The 20,825-nt window shown below is 35.1% G+C and overlaps 1 protein-coding gene across 1 annotated transcript; it reads left to right on the top strand.

Moving 5' to 3' along the window:
- Positions 1-11,533: 11,533 nt before the first annotated feature.
- On the top strand, positions 11,534-14,012 carry LOC131004087 (uncharacterized). Its single transcript, XM_057930686.1, has 6 exons — positions 11,534-11,743; positions 12,055-12,222; positions 12,357-12,443; positions 13,335-13,473; positions 13,580-13,686; positions 13,890-14,012. The coding sequence occupies exons 1-6, from the start codon at positions 11,534-11,536 to the stop codon at positions 14,010-14,012; spliced, it is 834 nt and encodes a 277-aa protein (XP_057786669.1).
- Positions 14,013-20,825: the final 6,813 nt, after the last annotated feature.

The raw sequence follows: 20,825 nt of genomic DNA, 5'->3' as shown, positions 1-20,825 counted from the left end.
TGTATCATACAGGGTTCCAATACCTTCTATTATGTCATTCAAGTCGGTGGAGACCATATTTACAGTAGTAGCGTCTTCTTCAAGAGATATTTTCCCTTCTCGAGCTAACCGCATGACCCTGTCTTTGAAGATGAAGCAATCATGTATGGGGTGCCCAACCAGACGATGGTATTTGCAATAATTTGGATCGTCTGTCCTCCCTGCTTCATTTGGTCGCTTCATTTCTGGCAACTCGATAAGCTTTTCTTTGAGCAGGTCATCAAAAATTCCTGAAACATCAGAGTCTAAGAAAGGGTATTGCTTTTGTTGCATTTCTTTCAAGGTAAGTCTTCTTTGCCCCATGTCTCGGGAAGAGTTCTGATTGTCTCGTGGAGCATTCTGGTTGTCTTCCTGATTAACTTCTTTCTTTAGAAATTTCACAGAAGTTGCTTTCACTGCCATAGATTCCTTCTTTGGTGCTTTGTCATATGGTTTTCCTCATTTCTTGAATTCTGGCTTGAATTTGCTAGACTCCTGGATTGGTGGTCCTTCGATCCCTCTTGCCATCATGCTCAACTCCATATCATGAGCTCTAGTGGCTAGTTCCTCGAATGTTCTTGGCTGGATTCCTCGCAAGATGTATTGCAAGCCCCAATGCATCCCTTGAATACACATTTCGATGGCAGATGATTCAGACAATCGATCCTTGCAGTTGAGACAAAGGTTTCTCCATCGGTTGATGTAGTCAATGACTGGCTCTTCTTTGAATTGACGTGAACTTGTGAGCTCCACCATGCTGACAGTTCTTCTAGTGCTATAGAAGCGATTGAGGAACTCATGCTCCAGTTGTTCCCAACTATCAATTGAGTTTGATTCTAAGTCGGTGTACCAATCAAAGGCATTACCTTTCAATGAGCGAACAAACTGTTTGACCAAATGATCTCCATAAGTACCAGCGTTGTTGCATGTTTCAATGAAATGAGCCACATGTTGTCTTGGATTTCCTTTGCCATCAAACTGTTGAAATTTTGGTGGTTGATAGCCAAGAGGCATCCTCATACTGTCAATTCGCCGAGTATATGGCTTGGAGTAAGTTAACGATGACTTGGAGCTTCCATCGGAGTTATTCTTCATTGTTGCTTCGATGAACTCTTTGAGTTGGTCAATGGGAATGAGGCCACCAGACGAGAAGAGAATGTCTTTTCCTGAAGGCCTTTTTCCATCACTCTTTGATTTGTCTTTGGAGATTTCTTCATCGTTATTCTCTCCATCTTCTTCGCTTTCTTCGCCTTCCCTATCGTTGTTGGCGTGGCTTGAATCTCCTTTTTCTCCTTTGAGCTTTGCAATCTGGGCATCTTGCTCTTGGATGTGCTTGGTTAGAGATTCAACCATCTTTGTCAAGTTCAAGAGTTGTTCCTCCATGGTGGAAGTGTTTGTCATCATGACACTTGCATGGAGTTGATAATTTTCAGTGGGGAATGTGAAGCTTCTCTCAAAGTTGTCATCTTCTTCATGGATAGATGGAAGATGAAAGATCGGCTTGGACACTCCTTGCAATGATTTCGATTTGCTTCGCGTGATCATACCAACGTTTGCCGAAGAAGCTTTGGATAAAGCTGGAGCAGCTGCATTTGATTGAGTAGACATAGTTCAAGATTTTTGGTGAAGAGTAGAGATGAGAGGTAGAGATGTCCCACCGGGCGTGCCAAAATTTGTAAACACAAATTTTTGTATTTCAATTTGATAAAATACAAAATGCGTTACAAAGATAATTTGATAGATTTGAAGATAGATTTATGCGAGTTGCAATCTCTAGTTAATCCTCTGATTCTTCTCTTCCATTTGATTCTTGAACAAGCTCGAAGTTTATTGAAATACTTGATTTGATGACGCCAATCCAAGGGACTTAAGTCATGATTTTGGATTGAACGTTGAACTTGATTTGATTTGAGAAGAACGTCCTTAGAATTTGTAAGAACGCCTTGAAGCTTTGGGACTTGGTTGATTTGATTTGAGGAAGATCGTTCTTGGAATTTGTAAGAACGCCTTGATCACTTGAAGATTTGAAGAAATACTTGAAGATTTGAAGATAATTGAATACTTGAAGATTTTGAATGCTCAAATACTTGAAGATTCGAAGGATACTTGAAGATTTGAATGTTCAAATACTTGAAGATTCGAAGGATACTTGAAGATTTGAATGCTCAAATACTTGAAGATTCGAAGGAGACTTGAATGCTAGATAGAATTCTTCAAGATACTTGAAAACTTGGAAGAATACTTAAACTCTCCAATTCTCCACCTCTTCTACTTGTGATACTAGAGAGAATTCTTATGCTCTTCAATCTTCCGTTCCTTCACGTCGTCCTAATGAGCACCCCAACACCTCTATTTATAGATTTTAGAGATGGGCTTCGTGGGCTTCATGGGCTTTGGGCCTTTATGCATGGGCCTTAGGGCCTTAAGTGGCCAATAAGCCCATTAATTCATTTTATTAAATATTAATCATATATCTATTTAATTTAGGAATAAAATCCCATTTAATAAAATAGAAAATATAATTGAATATTTAATTCATGAATTTACACGTGGCATGATTTAATTCGACGACAATTTAATTGTCTACACTTGTTAAGTTTCCTTATATAGCAAATTTCTTTTTCTTTATTCACATTTTTACTCTTTCACATACCACAAAATATTACTTTCTTAAATCTCATGCCCAAAAGAAATGACTCATGTTTCACAGGATCGAGGGAATACTAATCTTTTGCTGTAGAAAGTTTCGAAATCATTTATACTAATATAATTAATATTATCCACAAAATTCTTTGGATTGGATGAATATGTGATTTGTCATCTTTTAAGAACAACAACCACGTTTAAAATCGAAAGTATTATAATTAAAAAATAGCTCAAACTGTAAGCCTACTGTAATTTTTTAATCTGAATTTATATTACACATATAGTCTGAATTTATCTCTTTTATTCAGCTTAAAGTCCAAGTTAAAATTCCAGCTGTTTGAGGGTGACGTGTCTCACTAAAAGTTGATTTGACAATTAAAATAAATTACTACATTTTATTTTATATCTCCATATCAACTCCCAAACTTCATCGTCATTTAATAAAAAAAATCATAATATCAACAAAAATAATTTCGGGGAAGAACTTGCAAGAAAGAATCAAGAGCTGCAAACGCTTCTTTTGAAAGTATATAAATTCGAGTTTTTAAATGAAATGATGATGTTTGGGAGTTGATGTAAAGATAAAAAAAAATATGACGTAGTAATTTATTTTAATTATTAAGTCAACTTTCGACGAGACACATCATCATCAGGTAGCTGAAATTTTAATTTGGGCTGAAATGTCACGATCGGGCTTAACTAAAGATAGCTAATCCGGGTAATCATGATCAAGGGAGGAATTAAGAAGCGAAAACAAAGAAAGGGAATAAATTCATAAAGGTGGATCGAGGCGGCTACCGCCTGAGCTGCATGCGGAGCCGCGGCAGCCACGAACAGAAGGGGGAGAGAGAAAGAGAAAGATGGGGTAGAAAGGGAGAAAAAGAAAGGGGTTACCGAGTAAAAGGAACATGGAGGTGACGAAAAGCTCGTGCAAAGGTCTTTGGTAGGCTCACCAGATGAAGAGATCGATGCATCAAATAAATAAAAACTAGGACTGACTTGTAGAGAACGAAGATGAAGGAGGTCAACGAAGGCTATTTTTCGAGTAGATGTGGATGCATTTTTTAATCCTAATCGAAATGAGTTTAACTTTTAGATGATCATTCGTGTTTATAAGGGCATCATTGTTGTTGCGTGTGATAAATATCATCTCTTACAATCTCTTCCAGCGTAGTGTTGACGGAAATCGTAGTGATGGTGCACTGAATCGTTTTCAATCTGGAGAATCATTGCTCGAGTTTTAAGTATTTACAGATTATTTTGTGGTGGCGCGCATGATGGCTAGACCAAAGAAATGAGATACATTCCTTCCGGATGATGTTTATGAGATCTTGGAGGTTGTTCAAAGGGTGACTCTACTTGGTATTTCTCATATGTATAGATCGACTAATAGGCAACTCATAGATTATTACGTTTTGTTGTGCATATTGATCAGTCCGTGTGTTCAACAAATTATTTTCCTTTTTCGTTTGAAGAGATTGTATGAGATGGCTTTTTGCAATAGAAGCAACATTTTTCCTCTGATATGTTTTATCTGTTGTGGGTGATATTATTGTTGCGTTTGAGTGTAGAGGGTATAAGGCATCGATGGCGGTAGCGTGGTGCTACTAATGTCGGCCAAAACAGGGATTTGGGGTGGTGGACGATATCGTCGTTAGGCTGATGGGAGTCGTGAGTCAAAGGTGGAGAAGCAATGTCGAACAACGGCGACTAAATCAGCCGTTGGCGCGAACTATTCGACAAAGAATGGAGATGAGAAATAGGTGGTGACGATCACACCTGACTCGCGCACACTCAAAAAAATCAAAATATATCTTACATAAAATTATTTGAACACACCATGCATATAGTTAAACATAAATGAGTAAGTATGATTTTTGCGTGATTTTAGTTATACATTTACATATTTTTTAAATCTTATTTTATCCCTTCGTATTTTTTTTTTACTAAAAGACTGTTTTACATATATGCCATAAAAGACTCTATTACATATGCCACATGAACATGAATATAATATGGTTCAAATTTAAATTTACGGAAATGACAAATGGACACCGAGTGTCCAGGACACTCGGTTAAAAAATCGGTTTTTTAACATTTTTTAAAGTGGGCCGGTTTTAGTTAATTAGTGTTTTTACTTTTGTATCCTTAGATTTTTTATAGTTAATATAAATCCGAAATTAGTTTGTTTTCGTTTAGTTTGATTCCTTTTTTTTCGTTTAGTTTGTTTCCTTTTTTTTTTCTTTCATTTTGTTTCCTTTTTTCCGTTTATTTTGTTTTCTTATTTTTATGTTTTTATTTCACAAGCTTTTCTTAATTATATAAATCAAATTCGAATTTTATTTCTGGAATTCTTTTGATTATTTTTTTCTTGTTAAAATAATCTTATATTTGTTTCCAGTATTTTTTTTCAAAATTAATATTATTTATTTTTATTCAAAAATTATGTTTTATTTATTTGTTTACTCTAATTTTATGAAGATCCTAAAAATAATCCTATTTTTGTTCCGAAAATATTTTTTTTCTGTAATTTTGTATTTTTATATTCTAAAATTTTGGTTTTTTCTTTTCCGAAGATTTATTATTTTGGTTTATCGGAAATTATGTTATTTTATTTCTTTCCACTAATTTGGATATTCTTCTAAAAATAATCCTAGATTTGTTTCCATTAATTTAGATATTCTCAATAATATATGATTAATACTTTGCCACCTTGTCCGGTAGTGGCAATTGCATTAGTGAAGGATTAGAAATAAAAATAAAATGAATCATATGAAGGGACATCGATCGAAAAACGCGATATAATATAATATAGTATTAAAGTCGAAATAATAAAACTCAACGTTCATCAAGTTTAATTACATAATTGGATTAAATTAGTGAATGTGAAAATAAAAATAAAGCATACTCAGTCCCACATATATAGAGATTTTGGTCGTTATCTATATAACATATATTTGAAAACAATAAATTGTAATATAGTATTAAATGCAATATAATAATAAGAAATGATTAAACTCAATGAAATAAAGTTGAATTAATGAATTGAAATAATTTAGTGAAGTTGAAAAAATAATATTAAAAAATGAATCATACGATGGTATTTTGCTCGGAGAACCATATAGCATGTACTTGAAGAGAATGTATTATAATATAGAATAAACGCGATATAATAATAAAAATGAACTACTATAGCGTTAATAATGAAGTCGAATAACTATACTCAATGAACTAAGGTTGAATTAATTAATTGAATTAAAATAGTGAATTTGTTAAAATATATGAATTATGATGGGATATCGATCGAAAAACTAAAATAACATATACTTTACTTAACGTTATATAATAATAAGAAAATGAAGTACTATAGTGTCAGTAATGAGAAAAAATAAAATAAAATGAATCATACGCATGGATTTTGCCCGTAAAACTATATTACATATACTTTATTAAAAACGATATAACAATAAGAGAATGAATGAAATAATATAGTGTGAGTAATGAGAAAAAATAAAATAAAATGAATCGTACACATGAGCATTGCTTGTAAAACTGTATAAATATACTTTATTTGAATATATTGTAATCTTGTATTGTAATCGATATGATAATAACAAAATGAACCACAATTGTGTGAGTAACGAAGTCGAATTAATTATACTCAATGAAATAAAGTTTAATTGATTAGTTGAAATTTAATTAGTGAATTTAAAAAAAAGATGAATCATATGATGCAATTTTGCTCGAAAAAGTATATAACATAGTACTTTATTAAAAACGATGTAAAAATAAGAGAATGAAATAATATAGTGTGAGTAATGAGAAAAAATAAAATAAAATGAATCGTAAGCATGAGATTTTGATTGTAAACTCAATAAGAAAATGAACTAATATAGTTTGAAGTTGAATTAATGAATTGAAATAAACTCAATAATAATAATAAGAAGAAATGATTAAACTCAATGAAATAAAGTTGAATTAATGAATTGAAATAAATTAGTGAAGTTGAAAAAATAAGTATTAAAAATGAATCATACGATGGTATTTTGCTCGGAGAATCATATATATTATAAATATATTATAAATGAAGGAATATATATGTGGGCAATATAAATGTTTAAAATTTGAAAATAACATTTTCGTACGATTGGAAATCGCTCGCGAAACTATTTAACATATATTTGGATGAGAAACAATGTATTATACGATGACAGTTTGCAATGTATTGAAAATAATTTGTGAATTTGAAAAAAAAAATTACCAAAAAAATATGAATCATATGATTGGATTCGATCGCAAAACTATTTAATGAATACTTTGTTTGAATGTATTATAATAAATTATTAAATGTAATATAATTATAACAAAATGAATATAGTATTGTGTGAGTAACGAAGTCGAAAATAATTATAGTCAATGAAATAAAGTAGAATTAATCATTTAAAATTAATTACTGAATTTGTAAAAGGGTTAAGTACCAAATATCCTCCTATCGATGGCGTTCCTATCGCGCTCAGGATCCCATAGTCAGGACGAGCATTGTTTGCTACCTCAACGTGGCAAAATCGAAGCAATTTCCCCCCTGCGTTTTAACACCGTTAAAAAAAATTATTTTTTTAATTTTTAATTAAGATGGTCTCTCTCTCTCTCTCTCTCTCTTCCTCCCCCTCCATCGAGCATCATTTTCCGGCGAGAGAACACTGCCCCTCCGTCGTCGTCGGCATCTCCCCTCCCCCAACGAACCTCCCCACCGCGAACTCAGCAAATCTCTCTCACCCGAGCTCCGCCACCACGCCAAGAAGTATTACTGGACAAGGTGACAAAGTATTACTCATATAATTTTGAGGTCTCAGGTTCAGATCTCCCAAGCACCTTTTTCTAGTATTCTAGTTTCTTTTTTCCAAATCATCTTCGATTTTTTTTTAATATTGGAAAAAGTATATAAAAATGAAAACAAATCTAGGATTATTTCCTCCAATAATCTTTTTCTTGTATTTCGGTTTTTTAGTAAAAAAATCATCTTCGAAATGTTTTTTTTTAAATATTGGAAAAAATATATATAAATGAAAACAAATCTAAGATTATTTTGAAGGGAATCTCTAAATTAGTAGAAACAAATAAAATTAACATAAAATTCGCAAAATAAAAAATAATAATAAAAAAATAAAATAAATGTGGAAATAAATCTAGGATTATTTTAGGAGAATCTCTAAATTAGTGGAATCAAATCTAGGATTATTTTTTGGAGAATGAAAATCTATAAATTAGTGGAAACAAATCTAGGATTATTTTACGAGAATCTCTAACTTAGTGGAAACAAATCAAGGATTATTTTTAAAAGAATATCCAAATTAGTGGAAACAAATAAAAATAACATAATTTTTGAAAAAAAATTAAAAAATAAATCTTTGGACAAAACTAACATAATTTTCAAATATAAAAATACAAAATTTCTGAAAAAAAATATATTTTCGAAACAATAAAAAAATAATACGTGGAAACAAAACTAGGATTATTTTTAGGTGAATCATAAAATTAGTGGAAACAAATAAATAAAACATAATCTACAAAAAAAAAATAATTTAATCATCAATAAAAATAAATAATATTAATTTCGAAAAAAAATAGCTGGAAACAAATATAGGATTATTTTAACAAGAAACCCCAAATTATCAATAATAATATTTTGAAACAAATAATCAAAAGAATTCCGAATAAAAAAACATATAAACTTCGAATTATAAGATTTATATCATTTTCGAAAATGAAAACCCAAAAAATAAGGAAACCAAAAAACTATAAATAAAGAAACGGAACAATAAAAATTCCGGAAATGATAAAACATAAAAGACAAAACAATAAAATAGTGGAGGAGGTGGGATAAATTAGTAAACATAAAAGACAAAAATTCCGGAAATGATAGTAAGATATAAGGGATAAATTAGTAAATAACCAATTCACTCAAAAACCGGCCCACTTTGGCTAAATACAAAAACTCCGGTTTTAAGTGAGTGTCCAGGACACTAGGTGTCCATTTATCATTGCCCTTAAATTTATATACTACAAAAATCCAACCCTATAATTGGGGATTAAATGATCTACTCCCTCCGTCTCGGTCAAAGTGGTGCACTTCTTTTGGACACGAAATTTAAGGAGAATAAGATTGTAGTGTAAAGGTGTGTAAATGTGTGTGGAGCCATATTATTTGTATTGTAAAATTATTACCAAAAAGAAAATGCACTATTTTCGATGGGACATAGGAAGTATTTGAAATGAAATAGATTCTATCGGTTGCGAGAGAGAGGCCTGAAGTTCAGAATCGGGCATTTGTTATTTGGGATTTTCAGTAATATTTTAGCTCTTAATTTAATTTCCGAAAAAATAAAATAAAGTAAAATCAATGAATTGATATAACTGAAAAGATGAATGGTGAAATCAATTAATTCTCGGCATGAATTTGATTTGTAAGTAGAAAGAATTCAGCAGTTGGCCATCAGAAATTCAGAAGATATGCTACGATTTTCCGGCAACGTACTGTTTTGTCGGCACAAGTTCCACAAAGCTCAGAACTCTTGCTTCAAGCAATCATTCCATTTATCAATTAACTCATTAATATTCATGCATATAAAGATTCTTTTTATTAAAAAAAAGTTAAAAAAATATTATTAAAAACAGTAAATTATTACTAGTGTGACTTCTATAACACACAAACAGGCAAGCCCACTTCTATTCTACGCTACTCCTTTCGTGCTACTTCAATAAGCTAATTTTCTTTTTTTGGGTAAAAAAGTTGTACTTAATTGGTGTGGATCACACCATTTTACTATCACTTTTCTACTAAAAAGTAAGTTTTCTTAATCTCCGTGCCCAAAAGAAGTGAGTATATTGGAGTGGGACGGAGGGAGTACCATTCATCGCTTAATTAATTAATTAATTTATTTATTTATGGAAGTATTGATGGGCAGTACTCAATTCCACGTACAGAAACAGAAGTAATACATGTATGCAACAAGTCAAAAAAGTTATAGCAATATTTTGGCTTTTATATTACATGTCACTATATTCAAAAGTGTGGAAGATCACCATATCAATTCGAATTGTGGTTCACATTGGCTATGGTCCCAACTCACATTACATAAGTAGTATATATTTCTAGAAAATTTGAACTCCTAAATCTTAATCACGAATTTAGTGATTCCATCGATTAGCTCATTCGAAGTTAATGCATACACGTGTGCCGTGATGCCGCTTCAAACAATATGAATTTTATAATGTGATTTTATGTTATTATAACCCATTGAAGTAATAAATTAATGTTAATTAGCTCAAATAGCACAAACATGTTGTTTACTAATATATTGACCGTTTAAATTTATTCACCCAAATATTAATTTGAGAGTAATTAACAATAATATAAAAAATCAAAATAATTAAATTTTGTGTATTTACATACAGAAATTTAATTTTTACATAAAACTAAAATTAAATAAAAAAAATTGTACATTAGAAGGGATTATTATTGAAATATCATTGAAACAAGGACAGCGAAGGTGGTGGGACAGAATTGGAAATGTTGGGAAATTCTGTTGTGGGATTCTGATGTGATGCGAGGCAGTGTCCCACTTTTCCAGCGTGTAGTACAAGATTCTAAAGTCGCAATAGGACCCATCACTCCTTTTGCACTCATGCCTTTGACCCATCATCACTTTCCCCACTACTACAAAAGTTTACATACATAACAATGCATAGATAACGATTTTTTTAAAAAACCGTTATGTATGAGCGCACTTTTAGGAATAGATAACGGTTTTGAAAAAATTCGTTATCTATGTACTGTTGTCTATATCCATAGATAACGATTTTTGAAAAACCGTTATGTTTTTGCGTTATCTATTAGTTGCATACATAACGGTATTACAAAACCGTTAAGCCACCGTTATCTATGACCATCTTTTATAACGGTTTATTCATAACGTTAAAGAACCGTTATGTATAAGAGTCATTTACAACGGTTTTGGAACCGTTATGTTTGAGCGTATCTAAAAACTGTTGTGTATAATTTTTTTATTAATTTTTTTAAAATTATATTATATTATATTATATTAAAAAATAACATATAAATTCTTTATCCTAAAATCTGAATTTATTTCTAGATATAGACTTTGAGAAATAAAAAATCATAACATTTTTTTGTTTTATCATTAAGTAACACTTATATAAAATCTAAATTAGAAATCTAAATACCAAAAATTGAATATTAAAACTGAAAAAAAGAAAAAAAAAATAGATTTTATTTAGGAAATTTAGAAACTAGAAGCCCTAGTTTTCTTCGTCTCTCACATCTAATCTCCCTGCCTCCTCCTGCGTCCTCCCTGTCTCTCTCGACTCTCTCTCTCCCCTCTCGACTCCGCCGCCGGCGCCGCTGCCCCGCGCCGGCCCGTCGCCGCCCACCCTTGTCGCTGCGTCGCGCCGCCCACCCTCGTCTCCCTCTTAATCTCCTCTCTCTCTGACTCAAATGCACGCACACCACACCGCGCCTGAAATCCTAGATCTATAATCTACAGCCACCTCCCTGCCGATTCCCGTCGACCGCACGGCGGGAAGGCCGCCGCCTCCGAGCGCAGCCCAAAGCCCCCTCTTCTCTCCATACTCCGGCGACAACAGCGGCTCCTTGCCGCCGCCGTGCCCTAGCTTCAATCCGCCGCTGAACTCCCTCTTCCGGCCGCACCACCTGTCCGACCACCACAGCACCAGCCCAGCCGCCTTCGTCGCAGCGCAACACCACCGCGACCCACTCCAGAACCGCTGCCCCCCACCATCTCCCGGCATCTACACAAGGCGGCTTCGTGCGCCACCCATCGTTCCTATCATGAACGCCGAGGAAGAGCCACCAGTCGGCGCGATTTACACCATACCAGCAGCGCCAAACACCTCCTGCCACCGTCTCCCGCCGCCCAGTCACCTTCGCCCTTTTCCTGTCACCACCGTCAGTTTCCAGACACTGCCGCGCGGCCCCAGCTCCAATCTCAACCCCGCTGTCTGCCGGAGCGAGCCCTGCCCTCCTCCACCGTTCAGGGAAGTTTATTTCTTCATTTTTGTGTTGTTCCAATCAGGACTTGATTTTTTGCTAAATTTGGGCTCAAATCTAGAAAGAGGCTTCCCCAAATTGATCTATAAAAGGATTTGAACATATTGACGCTATTAAGTCCAGATTTTTAGATATATTACACTATTAAAGACTAAGAGATGAACTAATTCGATGCTATATGGGATAAATGAAATAAATTTTATGATTACAAACTCATTGATATCACTGCACTTTATCTTTTTCATTGTTTTTCTTGTTGGTTTCATTATTGGCGATATGAGATAACTTGAATGTGGGATTAGGACAATAAGATCACTGATACTTCGGCTGCTGAGGCACGAAGAGGGAAGGATATCCAAGGAATTCCATGGGAGAGGCTAAGCATATCTAGGGAGAAGTATAGACAGACTAGACTAGAACAGTACAAGAATTATGAGAATGTGCTCCACTCCGGAGAGGAATCAGAAAAGGTAACGTTCAGTCTTTAATGATAGCTGAATAGAGTTAGTTAGTTAGCTTGCTTTTGTGATGCTAGAAGTTATAAACTATTGTATTATTGATTCTAAAGCATGTATAAAGTTTGGTTCTGTTCTGAATTTCTTAGGAATGCAAAGTAACTAGGAAAGGTGGAGCGTATTATGAATTCTGGCATAACACCAGATCAGTAAAATCAACCATTCTTCATTTTCAGGTAATTATGGGTTGTATTCTTCTTTGATGTCCGTTGTTCATTTTAACGGCTGTAAGTTGAAACTTTGCCAAGGTTTATAAGTATTAGAGTTGGTGTGGTCAATGGTTGCTTTGAAACCTGCTGTTCCTTGTAGGAATGCATTCCAGGATCATGCTGCACTTAGTTTGTCCAGTTCTGCCTAATTGATTGCATACATCTTGAATTTAGAGTAAAGAGAAGAATGAATTTGCATTGGCAGGCATCTTGAATGATTAAAATTGTGATTTACTTTTTTAGTCTAATTTATATGTTTAGTTTTCTATTACTTTAGACCTATTTTAATTTTGGAGTCTTAGGTAGATTAAGTATGTCATTATGTGGCTGACGCATAACCTGAGATTAAAAGTTTCTGGTGTAATGCCAGGAGTTATCTGGCCTTTTGTCGTCCTCCATTTTTCTTATTTGCTACGTGCTGGGTACCAGCCTCTTTTGCTCACTTGATTCTGTTTGTGTGCTCTCTCTATTTGGATGAGACTAACTGAGGGATTGCAATGTTCTCATCTGCTAGGATGAAGTTTGTTGTAAAGTCTAGAATGATGTAATGATATTTTGCTTCCATGGAGAGTTTCTCATGTTAGATGTGTTTGGATGTGCATCCATGATTTTGTTACAGCACATTGACAAAGTCTAAATGTGAAATGTACTAAATGGATTCTCTCCGTGCTGTGATATCTTCACTTTTCTTGTAGATCCAGTTTCACAATGAGATTAATTGAGATGCATAAGAACATGCTGAATATTTTCTCAATGTATATTGAGCATCATTGTTTTTCTTTGGAGATATATTGAGCATCATTGTTGGTTATATTGAATACATGGTTTCTGAGTTTCCCTCTGTAACTGTGATCGCAGTTGAGGAACCTTGTTTGGTCAACATCAAAGCATGATGTTTACCTCATGTCGCATTACTCAATTATTCACTGGTCTTCATTAAGTTCCAAAAAGACTGAAGTTCTTAATGTCTCTGGGCATGTGGCTCCGGCAGAGGTGCATCTCTTCCTAAATGATCATATGCTGAGTAATTTAAGTTTTGGGCTCTATGCTTCCTTTGTACTTATATAATTTCGCTGACTGATATTATCTCCTTTTATTGAAACACCCTGGAAGTCTGCTAGAAGGATTTACTCAAACTCAAGTTAGTACTCTGGCTGTCCGTGACAATTTGTTGATTGCTGGGGGATTCCAGGGCGAGCTTATTTGCAAGGTAATTCTCTCTCGGTGAAAGATTTTTTATTTTGCCTTTTTTCAGATTCAATTTCATAGTATACAATTTACTACTAATAGTTGTATTCTTGGCTGCTATGTATAACCTTGATTATTGTTCTTTCTCAAACCTTACTTCCGGTCAGGGATATTTTGAGGCACTTCTCAATTTGTGTTAATTAATAATCTTCCACTGTATGCCAGGAGCTGAATATTGAGTGGCTTTCAGATCATATAAATGCTCAGATGCTAGATATGAATCCATCATCATCATCATCTCTTTCTTGCATTGTCTTTCTCATTCTGAATGCTCTGAACGCACATTAACATGTCTTTTATGCTTTCATGCCCAACAAGAGTTGTATCTTGTATATTTCAATGAGAGGAGCTCTGTTTTGAATTAATTGCTGTATCTTGTATAGCTTGTTAGGCTGTTTGTCTGTGCAAATAGGAGAAGCCACTTATTACATGACTTTTTAAAAAGCATATTCACTCACATGTGTCACCAACAGGCAACAGGTGACTCATTTATAAGCTTCATTCCCTTCTTCATTCCCTCGGACTATATTCAACTATACGGTATATATGTAACGTTGTGAGAGAGAGCAGAGTTGAAATATCTCTTTCATATTTCTTTTATTTAAGAAGCTCGGGTTGGCTATGTTTTGCAGGTGAACTCGCTATGAGGACTACTACAAATGAGAAGGCTGAAGCAGAGAACGTCGTTTCAAATGTCTAGCAAGTTGCGCGCATTTGTAATATTTTTTAATTAAACATCTAGCTAAATAGAATATATGTGAAGTTTTCATTATATTTGGATGATAATGTATGAATATTTTGGATGATATATAATATTGTTATTGTTGATTTTATCATTTTGTCGTTTTATAAAAATTGCAAAATTTAAAAATATACTACAATTATATAAAGTGCAAAAAAACTGTTATAAAAGGTGCAAAAACCGTTATAAGAAGTAAAAAAAAACTGTTAACTATGATGGAAAAAAACAAAAAAAAAATACAAAATAACGGACAAATTCTCATATATAACGGTAATAAACCGTTATGTATAAGCATTATAGATAACGGTTTCATACCGTTATGTATAGGAAAAAAAAACTGTTAACTATGATAGGAAAAAAAACAAAAAAAATACAAAACATAACGAAAAAATCCTCATACATAACGGTATAAACCGTTATGTATAATCATTATAGATAACGGTTTCATACCGTTATGTATAGAAAAAAAACTGTTAACTATAATAGGAAAAAAAACAAAAAAAATACAAAACATAACGGAAAAATCCTCATACATAACGGTATAAACCGTTATGTATAATCATTATAGATAACGGTTTCATACCGTTATGTATGAGCGTCTCGTACCGTTATCTATTCTCACATACATAACGGTTTTTAAACCGTTGTCTATGATACGTATCATAGATAACACCACTATACACAACGGTTTTTTTGCTCATAGATAACGGATAAAATCCGTTATCTATGAGCGTTTTTCTAGTAGTGCCCCCATATTTTTTAGTACTCACACTGTCCATTAAAGAACTTCCAACGATGGAGCGACACGAGTTTTAATAAAAAATATTGTTGAGTGTATTGAGAGTGGATAAAAGGTAATTGAATGTATTAGGAGCGGTGAAAAGGTGTATAATTAATATTGAGAGTTGTGAAAAGTGAAAAGTGAAAAGTAAGAGGATTATAAGTGGTGGGGTATAGTCCAAAAATAGGTAGGAAGTTCTTTCGTGGACAGAGGGAGTATAACATATTTTCTCTCTTATAATCACCTTATTCCTCCAAAATGTGGTATTTTTATCGTTTTCGTACGTTCACGATCAGAAGTAGATTCAAAATTCATCATTAAGGGAGATTGGATCAGTTGAATTATGACGTTCGAAAATATTTGCACGAATCCAGGGGCTCCTGCCCCCAAAATAATTTTTTTTAGTATTCTGTACAGTTTATTTTCATGCATCTTTTAAGAATAACTTATTTCGCAATTTAATTAATTCAACATCAACTACATTGAAAGCATATGAATACATATTTTTATGCATTAAAAAAAATGTTTCATCTTCTAAATGAATAAACTAATTTTTATTATTAATAGTTTATAATTTTTTTACTTGAGGATTGACTCAAATTCAACATTAAAAATTAACTAAGGAAAGAAAATAGGATAAAAATAACCTAAATTTAACAAATAAATGTAAAATATTAAGCAATTAACATGAATACTATAATTGTTAAAACAATGTTTTATATTTTTCTTGTGAGGTTGGCCCATTTCTCATTCCCTTCTCCCCTTCTTTTTCTTTTTTGGTCTGGGCCAACTTCAGGGCCCAGAACCGAGCCCAATCTCCCATCCCAGCCCATCCCCCTAACTCTAGCCCACTCACACCCCTGATATACCCCTCCGCGTCCCCTCTCTCTCTCTCACTTCTCACCTGCGCCGCTCTCTCTCCCAAACCCTAATCCCTCTCTCTCCCTGACTCTCCATCTTCTCCGCCGCTCCACCGCCCATCCCCTCGGTTTCTTCATCTCCATTACTGCTCCCTTCTCCTTACTGCTGTCCAGCTCCTTCCTCTTCCCTCTATAACTATGGTACTCTCTCATACGCTGGGAATAACGTATTATCAAAAGGTGAAGGGCTCTGCTATTCCTTTCAAGTGTGTTTATTGGATAATACGGGATTCCCTGACGTGGGTGGAGGTATCATCGGGTTTTCCTGACCATCGGAGCCCTGTTTGGTGATTACCTGAGAAGATCTGAGCTGCCGGAGTTCTGACCTTGGCTCCTGTTGTTGGTTGCTCTGTTGAGATCTGTGAAGCTGCTCCATTGTCCTTACCTCGCCTTTGATCATTCAGCTGCCGGAAGGGTTGCTGAGTTTAAGGGGGAAAATCTGAGCCCCCTGTGTCCCGAGGACACCTTTTCCCCTTCTCTGAACTTTTACTTCTTTATCTCTTTTCTTTACTTTCTTGTATCTTGTTACTCCTTGCTTGCCCCTTTTTTGTGCAGATCTGACAGAAGGAAGGAAGAGCTGAGAAGAGAAGAATAGAAGAAGAAGAAGTGCCTGAGCACGAAGTGAGACGGACCGGAGGTTCGGGAAACAAGTGGAGTAATCCCGGCAAGGCGAAGATACCCAACAGTGGTATCAGAGCCACGGGGACCTTGCCGGGGCTCCCTCCGAACACATCCCTCTCACCCCGCCGCCCTTTGGCTGCGCCATTTCGCTCCCGACGAGCAAGGAGAAGGGTAAGTCCAGCTCTTCCTCCTGAAGAGTCTGGCTCAGGTAAATCGGCTGAAACCCTAGCTCCTAGATCTAGGCTTGGTCAAGGTGCTGTTTTTCTCTTCTTTGTTGGTATCTTGCGATCCTGCTCTCTTGTTTGCTTCCGCTTATTGTTTTTTACTCTGCCTGTGTCCTTGTGTTATCTCCTGTAACCTCAAGAGCATTCAAAAGCTCACCGTTGGTTTAAGCTTACGGTCCAGTCCGTCTGAATTCACTTTAAAGTGTCTTCTCGTGCGTGGTAGCCTGGATAGCTTGACTGATACGAGGCTTACAGTAGAACACTTGTAACTTCTGCTGTGCTCTCTGTTTTCTCTCTGTTTTCTCTCTGTTTTCTTGTTCTCTTAAAGGTTGAATACCTTGAAAACTCTCTTGGATTGAGAGTTTCTGGACTCTGTTAAGTCCTGTTGGAACTTTTGGAGGGACCAGTGTGAAACCTTGCTCCACAGATAAATCTGTGCTGAGATCTGGGCTCTTCCCTGCTCCTGAACTCCAGAAGTTTCCTTCCTTGAGGTCCTAGTGACCTTTGTAGTGGTGTTACTTGCTCTGTGGGCTGAATAACCTGTCACTCTACTCTGGTTTGATTATTGTGGTATTCTGTGAATAGTGTGTTTGCTTAAGTGCTGCATCTGCACTCACCATGAACAACATGCATTTGGTGCCATTCAATGGCCGGGATGATTTTCAGGACTGGAAAACCAAAATAGAATGCATTCTTGTTAAGGAAAAGGTTAATAAGGCTTTATTAACTAAAATTGATAAAACTGTCACTGATGAAAAATTGCATGACATGAATGATAATGCTAGGGCAACAATTCTGTTGAATTTAAGTAGTTCTGTTGTAAGGAAAGTGTCACACCTCACATGTGCTAAAGAACTATGGGATGAACTAAACTCCATTTATGCTGCACCATCTGAAGTATCCACTTGGTCTTTACAAAATCAGTTTATGTCTTTCCAAATGGATTCCTCTAAAGATGTTGACACAAATATGGAAATTTTCAATAAACTGCTTCATGACTTAAAGCTTGCTGGAGATGACTCAATTGAAAAATATGCACCCCAGATTTTATTAAACTCTATACCTGAATCATTTGTTGAGGTGAAATCTGCTCTAAAATATGGTGGTGCTAAAGTCACATGTGATATGATCATTAATGGGCTTAAGTCTAAGGAGAGTGAGCTGAAATTGATAAAATCAAAACCTTTGCATGGTGAGATTCTGTATGTTAATAAAAATCAACCCCAGAACTTCAATAGGGGTAAGAATTTTGAAAAACCCAAGGACATGAGATCTGATAATCAGAATGGTGAAAATAGAGGTCAAAATCAGTACTCTGACCAAAAACCTAGGAAAGTTTGCTGGAATTGTGGAAAACCTGGACATTTTATAAACAGATGCAAACTTCCTAAGAAGAAAAAGGAATATGTCCCAGAAGAATCTAATCAGAATGCTAATAATGTGTATGAAGAAGATGGTGTGTACATGATGCATGATTATGATTTTCAGTTCATCAGCTACTCCAATGCTATTTCAAAAACTATGAGTTCCAGTGAATGGCTCATTGATTCTGGTTGCACTTTCCATGTTACCCCATTTGAGCATATGATTCATAATCTCCAACCTGTTAACTCTGGACATGTTGCTTTGGCTGATGGGCAGAACTGTGAAATCATGGGAAAAGGTGATGTCTGTTTAAAATTTGAAAATGGAAAGTTTCTCACTCTAACTGAAGTCAGATTTGTGCCAAACTTGAAATTCAGTCTGTTGTCAGTTTCTCAAATTACTGATAGCATGATAACTGGTTCTGTTGATCACTTAAGCTTCCAGTTTAAAAAGGATTCTATGCCTTATTTTTCTGCACTAAGGAAAGGAAATCTGTATGCTGTGAGTGCTGAGTCTGTACCTCTACATGTTGCTAATGTGATTCATGAAGATAAGTCTGCACTTTGGCATGCTAGACTAGGACATATGAGTAATAAGGGCATGGAAATTTTGAAAAAAGCTGGGTCTTTTGGGAATGACAAAGTGTCTGGCATATCTTTCTGTGAACCTTGCATCTTTGGTAAACATCATAAATCTGCCTTTCCTGTGACTACTCCCTACCCTAGAAAACATGTCAGTTCTGAAATCCTTGAATACATTCATGCTGATGTTTGGGGCCCTGCTAAGGTGCCCACCCATGGTGGAAACATGTACTTCTTATCTGTTATAGATGATTTTTCAAGGAAAACTTGGGTATTTCTCATGAAAAACAAGTCTGATGTGTTTGAAAAACTTTCAAAATGGGCTAATGAAATTCAAAATCAAACCAAGAAAAGGATTAAGTGCATCAGAACTGACAATGGTCTTGAATTTTGCAATCATTCCATGGATACTTGGTGTTCTGATTTAGGCATCATTAGGCACAAGTCTGTCCCTTACACTCCACAGCAGAATGGAGTTGTTGAAAGGATGAATAGGACTCTCCTTGAGAGAGTTAGAAGTCTACTTGTTGCATCTGGTCTTTCAAAACATTTTTGGGGTGAAGCTCTTATGACTGCTGTTTATTTGATTAACAGATCCCCTTCTGTTCCCTTGCATGGCAAACTTCCTGAGTCTGTTTTCTATGACAAGCCTGTGTGTTTAAATCACTTAAAAGTGTTTGGATGTGCTGCCTATGTCCATCAGAATGTTGGGAAACTAGAACCTAGAGCTAAGAAATGCATTTTTCTTGGATATCCTGAGGGTGTTAAGGGTTATAGATTGTGGGATAAGTCTGTTCCTGGATTTAAAACATGTATAAGTAGAGATGTGTCTTTCAATGAATTGAATTTTCCTTGTCTACTTGAATCCTCACAATCTGCAACTCCAAGTGAGGTGGAGAACTCGAATGCTCATGATCTTACTAGATATGAATTTATGTTCACACCTGTGGTTCCTTTTGAGGTGGAACCACAGCAAAACACTGAACCCCCTCCTGTTCCTGACCCTGTTGTTCAGCCTGAACCTATTGTGCATGAACCTGCTGTGCCTGATCATGTTGTGCCTGAACCTACTATGCATCAACCTATCCACAATGAAGTTCTTGAGAATGATTATCAACTCACTAGGGATAGAGAAAGGAGACATGTTAGGCAGCCTGCTAGGTTTGATGACTACAGCATGTCTTTGTATGCCTTTAATGTGTTTAACAATGTGGATCAATCTGAACCATGCTCATATGCTGAAGCAGTTAACTCTGAAAATTCTGATAAATGGTTGACTGCTATGAAGTCTGAGATGAACTCATTACATGATAACTCTACATGGATTCTTGTTCCTAAACCTGCTGATTGTTCCATTGTTGAGTGTAAATGGTTATTCAAGATTAAAAATGAGGTGGATCATGTTAGGTACAAAGCTAGACTTGTAGCTAAGGGCTTCACTCAAAAGGAGGGCATAGATTACAATGAAATTTTTGCACCTGTTGTTAAGTTCACCACTGTGCGCATTATGCTTGCTTTGTGTGCTCACTTTAATTGGGAACTAAAGCAAATGGATGTTACTACAGCTTTTCTTCATGGTGATCTTGAGAATGACATTTATATGAAACAGCCTGAGGGTTTTGTGAGCAAAGAATTCCCTGATCATGTATGTTTGCTGAAAAAATCTCTGTATGGTCTTAAACAGTCTCCAAGACAATGGAATCTCAAATTTGATAAATGCATGCAGAACTTGAACTTTTCTAAAAGTCAATTTGATCATTGCCTATATTACTCCAATTCTGAACCCTCTGTGTATTTGCTGCTTTATGTTGATGACATGCTGCTGATTGGTCCATGTTTAAAAACTATTGAGAATGTGCAGAGAAAG

Source organism: Salvia miltiorrhiza, unplaced genomic scaffold (assembly GCF_028751815.1).
Source record: "Salvia miltiorrhiza cultivar Shanhuang (shh) unplaced genomic scaffold, IMPLAD_Smil_shh original_scaffold_316, whole genome shotgun sequence".
Taxonomy (NCBI): Eukaryota; Viridiplantae; Streptophyta; class Magnoliopsida; order Lamiales; family Lamiaceae; genus Salvia; species Salvia miltiorrhiza.
This window is presented reverse-complemented; position numbering and strand designations above follow the sequence as displayed.

Coding starts and splice junctions, on each gene's coding strand:
- LOC131004087 (XM_057930686.1), top strand. CDS start 11,534: ATGAACGCCGAGGAAGAGCCACCAGTCGGCGCGATTTACACCATACCA. Junction 11,744..12,054: donor CTCCTCCACCGTTCAGGGAA/GTTTATTTCTTC, acceptor ATGTGGGATTAG/GACAATAAGATCACTGATAC. Junction 13,474..13,579: donor TGTGGCTCCGGCAGAGGTGC/ATCTCTTCCTAA, acceptor TTTTATTGAAAC/ACCCTGGAAGTCTGCTAGAA.